At 32.8% G+C, this 5,725-nt stretch overlaps 1 protein-coding gene across 1 annotated transcript; it reads right to left on the bottom strand.

The window, feature by feature from the left end:
- Positions 1-2,821: 2,821 nt before the first annotated feature.
- LOC112512275 (cyclin-dependent kinase F-4-like) lies at positions 2,822-3,919 on the bottom strand. The gene has a single exon (XM_025118155.1). It carries the CDS (start codon positions 3,917-3,919, stop codon positions 2,822-2,824), a length of 1,098 nt encoding a protein of 365 aa, XP_024973923.1.
- Positions 3,920-5,725: the final 1,806 nt, after the last annotated feature.

Raw genomic sequence — 5,725 nt, 5'->3', positions numbered from 1 at the left:
TTTTTATGATATCTTAAAATTTATATTTTATTCAAAAATAAAATCATTATTGTTTTMTTAAAAACACATAAAATCGTATTATAACATCGACATTGACAAATAATAAAATAGAACATTAAAATCGAGATGTGTCCTGCTGCATTGCGCGAGTACTCTTCTAGTTCAATTAAAAAATATTCATAAATTTAATCGTTCAAAATAAAAAAGTTCGTTGATTATAATAAGATTAAGGATTTATTTATTCAGTTTAAGTAAGCTCCATTTCAAAAAGTTCAAAATTTTATTTGTTAAAAAAAGTCTAGCAACTTATTCGTTTAATTTAAACCGTTGAATAACACCAATGTTTGACGACTCATTTGAAAAATCACTTGTTCATTCGTAAGACACAATCTTTTTCGAATTCTCGCAAACACGTTTTAAAAAAAGGAAGTATATCTCTTTATCCATGAGGTTCTAGGTTCAAATCCAAATAGAAATAAAATCCTCTTTGTGGCCATGGAGGTTCAAATGCGGTAATTTCGGGCTATCTGTAAAGCATGTGGTTGTTCTGGGATTAGTCAGTTTGCATAGCGGGTTGGATATCCAGGTTAATAAAAAAAATCAAAAAATATATATTTTTAAACAAAGAAAATAAGAAATATTACATCTTTACAAATATATATATATATATATATATATATATATATCTCTTGAATATTTAGTATATAATAATAGTGAAGTTGTTTTTGGAAGGTTTTTATTTTTATTTTGAAGAAAAGGATGAATATATACTTTGGGTGAGATATGATTCGTCACGATGGAAAGTGAAAAAACTATTAATTTTTTTTAAAGAGTTTTTTTTTTGGTTTATGTTAAGTAATTAGAATAAAATGTTATCCACACCATCTCATTTAAGTTATGTAAGTAAAATAAAATACAGGATTAACCGATTTAAAATATAACAATAGATTGTTTAAAGTACAACATTCTAATAAAAATAATTTGAGTAAGAAAAAAAAAATGGAAGTATAATATTTTAATTATGAAAGGGTAATGTCATATACACCCATTTATGTAAGAACAAGGTCAATCATGTAGTGGAATGTAAAAAGTAAGTCTTGTTGTTAATGTGTGCGCGAAAATTGATAGGTAAGCCGTAAGGGTACATTTAATGATATATGGATGCATTTAGCCGACCTCTTATAACATTTATAAAAATAAGTTGTTTATTTCATATATTTAACCTTAATTAATAAAGTAACTACAAATATTCTAACAAATATTAACGATGTGTTATTGGAACATTTTTTACATAGAAAAAGAAAAGGGGAAGGAAAATGAGAAAAATAAAAAAAAATTGTTGTTCTAAAAAACCCGAAAAGAAATGAATCAGAACGAACATAAATTATAAGTTTCTTTCTAAAACTATTTTTACCCATAACCGCTTTTTCTACGCGTCAAAGGGACCGTCTATTAGTCTCTTTAATATAACATGAATTTTTATATTTTATTTTATTTATTACTCATTTCCGAAAATTTATGGTTTTAATATGGATATAACAGGTATATATGAGTTATTGTTCTCTAAAATATTCTAATAGTTTTGCTATCTTGTTTTTTAAAATAGAGAATCATGGAGAAAACTTTAAATGTATAGAATTCTCTAAAATTTGATGTTATGAGAGAAAATTGATTATTTTATTTAATTCCACCAATTAGATTGAGTTATTATTTTTTATAATTTTTTTTTCTAATAAAAATGTATTAAAATGATAAATTAAAAAATCTTATAATAATATAATTTATATTAAAATCTCTAAAATAAAAAAACTCTTAGAGATAAAATTTTCAAGTTGCTTCACATATTTGTACACAAGCTGTGATATTGATACAGTTTATTTTAAATAGTATTCTAAAATGACCAAAGTGTCCCTTGGGCTTTAACAAAAGAATTTGACGGACCTAAGAGGAAGGGACCTCTCTCATTTGAGTGAAATTTAAGGGCTGTTTATTAAAAACTTAGGCAATAAGTCTTTATCGGTAAAATTCAATATTATTATTTATTTATCGGGAAAGATTTTACTCTACGAAAACAACATCATATGCAATAATCTACCCGATAAGCTCGTACCATGGTAAGAGTGCTTCACTTACCAAATAAGACTCTTGTTCTTTGTCTCGCACTTACCGGGTAAGATTTTTGGTATTTGTCATATTCATCCCGTAGAGGAAGGGACCTTCTCATGTGAGTGAAATTAAGCGGCCGTTTATTAAATACTTACCCGATAAGTGTTTACCGGTAAAATTCAACACTATTACTTATTTACCGGGAAAGATTTTACTCCACAAAAACAACACCGTATGCAATAATCTACCCGATAAGCTCTTACCATGGTAAGAGTCGTTGTCTTCACTTACCGTATAAGACTATTGTTTCTTGTCTCGCTCTTACCGGGTAAGATTTTTGGTACTTGTCATATTCATCCGGTAAAATAATGACTTGGTAAGCACTTAGCCGGGTAAGCGTTTGATAAAGGGCTCCTAAAACATTAATGATAATTGATGACTATATATATATTTCTTTATGTGGTTCACTCTCTTGAAATTTCAATAAATTTGTAATYTGATGAATATTAATCTTGAATTATTGACTCCGCTCGTTTGATTTATATATTCATCGATTTATATGTAAAATTGAGATGAAACACGTCTAAAATGAAAAGGAAGAACCCACCATTCATAACCAATGAAGCAGCAGCAACAAAACAAGAGTTTATAACACTAACACACCATAATTAACACCTTTAATGCAATACAACTAATACTTCCATTCATATATGTATCAACTGAATTCACCATCAAACTCGAACAGGAATTCTGGGAGATGATGCACCAAGTCTTCCCTTGGACTCTCCGATCCTTTTAACCCACCTAAGCAACTCTCCAGGCGTCGAGTGATCTGCTTCAACATCTCCCGTCGCATCGCCATTTTAAATACCAGYGGTAGCGCTCGGTCTCTCATCATTCGAGACCAAGTCACACAGTCGAATTGGGGGTGTGGAATATGGTAATAACACCCGTAGAAGAATGGGTGCTCAAGTGCCTCTTTGGCTGTTGGCCTTGCGCATGGACTCCATGAAAGGAGGGTAGAGATCAGATTGATTGCTTCTGGGCTTGCACATGGTATCAATGAGGAAAGATCCACMCCCGGAAACTCTGGAAACCGATAATTGATATTATTCGCAAGATACAYTCCCAAGCTCCATGTGGTTTCTGTTGGGGTGCCGATCACGCTGCAAATCTTACGCATTACCTCTGTTGCAGAAGAACCGTCAAACAGTGGTCGGAGGGTAAACAATTCAACCATGATGGCACCCATSGCCCACATGTCAACCGAAGAATCATGTGCTCGCGCATGGAGAAGAACCTCVGGGGCACGATMCCAGCGTGTTGTAATGTAATCGGTGTATGGAGGTTCGCCATTGATCTCACGAGCTTGACCAAGATCCGCAATCTTGATCACATCCTTGGAAACTAGAAGGTTGTCCGGTTTAAGGTCGCGATGGAAGTAGCCGGCTTCRTTATGCATGTATGCAAGACCTTGAAAGATTTGGAAGCATAGGTTTCTGATCTCGATTTCGGAGAAGGGATTTGTTCGGTGTCTCATACGATGCCAGAGAGAGCATTCCATGTATTCAAACACCAAGAACAGTATGTTGTTTTGTACAACGGCTTCTTTGAGCTTGACGATGTTAGGATGATTCCTCATCTTGCATAGTGACCTGACTTCTCTCAGATTCATGCATTCTTTACTCGAATAATACTTTCTGTCGGTCATCTTCTTGACTGCAACCAGYTCTCCGTTCTCTGTATTCAATGCTTTAAAGACAACCCCATATGACCCACGCCCAATTTCTCTGATTCTTTGATATTTTTCCATTGTTTATAGCCCTTGATCTCAAGGAAACAGACACAAAACGTAGAAGAAGATTAAGAAACTTCGATAGACAAATGCAAAGATATACACCCTGATGGTGAAGAAGAAGTTGAAGCATAGTATATATTGAGAAGTGGTGTTAATTTATAGTGATTGAGAAGAGTTTAGATATGGAAGGTTTTAGAGTTTAGGAATTATACTTCTCTTAGGATCATATTTACTTTCCTTTTCATGATTTGGCTCCAAAGCTGTTCTTCCCGATATTTCCGCAGTTAAACAGATCTACATCACAAATAAGGAAACAAAATCTTCCATAGTTCAAATGTGCAATCAACTAAACATAAACATTCATTATAATCAAGTGAAAATATATAACTGTGGAAAACCTGAAATTATGTTAGGATTCGTATCCACAAAATTGGTGATTATGATGCTTCCATCTGACCTGCCTTCGATCGTTAAACTTCAAACTGACTTCATGATCACCAATTCTGTTTAACGGAGGATTCAAAACCATGTTCATACGGACTCCAAATCGGGAATCGTTGGAGTAATGAAATTAAAGAAGGATGTTGTATTATGAGATGCGGATACCGAGCTTGAAGAAAAGGATGGAGCTGTTTTGGTAGAAACATTCCGGTGGAGAGAGTATTCCGGCGGTCGGAGGAGAAGAATGAAGCGATGGTGTGGGCGGGAAATAACCTGTGTGATTTACTTTTAATAAATTAAATAAAAAAAAAGAAAATAATAAAAATAAAAAATAAGTGCGGGCTATGGGGTTCGAAACGATGCACACTTATTTATTGTTTTGAAGTTTTTCGCCGTAAACGATTTGAATTTAATTATTTTGGAGTTATTACACATTAGTTATTGATGATGAGGTAATTTCTCATCTTGTCATGTCATATTTTATTATGTTTAATCTTGTTCTGACAAAAAGTTGTATACGTTTTACAGGCTGACAAAATCCCAAGGTTCATTACAATAGGGGATAGAGTCACGGAAGTCCCCGTGTATATAGATTGTTTGGTTTTTCTGGCGGTTGCAGGTTCAAAGCCAGTTTTCCAAGCTATAAGAGATGAGCCAATGAAAGATCGGTCACCTCCCAAAGAACCAAGAAACTTGAAAAGTCTTCTTGCCCCTGTTAAAAAATCGGTTGTATTAGCTTACACTTTGAAACCATTTCTACTTTTTTAATGCTACTTTTTTCCTTGCATAAATTCAATGTTAATACAATTACTTATTTGGTTGTCAGTAGATAACTTTTCGCGTTTTAACACGACCAATTTTGAAGGCCTTCTTTTTTTAACCGCACTTTTCGATATGTTAATTTTTTTTAGTTATGGTTCAAATTGTATATTCATGTCTCATCGATATTTTTAAACCTAAGAGGTTAATATTTTTTGAACAGTCAATTTATACCGTTAGAAACAAGATCGTGATTTTGATGATGATGCTATATCCAAGACCTGATGGTGTTAGACTCGATAGGATATCAGAATCATTTCAATGGTAACGGAGATGGTGAACAATGTTTGAAGCCAAATGTTGGCAAGAATGGATTTTTTTTAACCTGAATATCCAAGGTCAAATCATGTATTGAAATGTAAAAAATAAGTCTTGTTGTCAATGTGTGTGCGAAAATGGTAGGGAAGGGTACATTTTATGTAACACACCAGTTACCGAACCACATTTAATGGATAGATCTAAAGCTAAATTTCAAGTTCAACCTCAACGAAATACAGGATACATGTATATATATATATATATATATATATATCATCAAAAGATAAGTTTTAGATCAACTTT

Source organism: Cynara cardunculus (assembly GCF_001531365.2).
Source record: "Cynara cardunculus var. scolymus isolate 2C chromosome LG 5, CcrdV1, whole genome shotgun sequence".
Lineage (NCBI taxonomy): Eukaryota > Viridiplantae > Streptophyta > Magnoliopsida > Asterales > Asteraceae > Cynara > Cynara cardunculus.
This window is presented reverse-complemented; position numbering and strand designations above follow the sequence as displayed.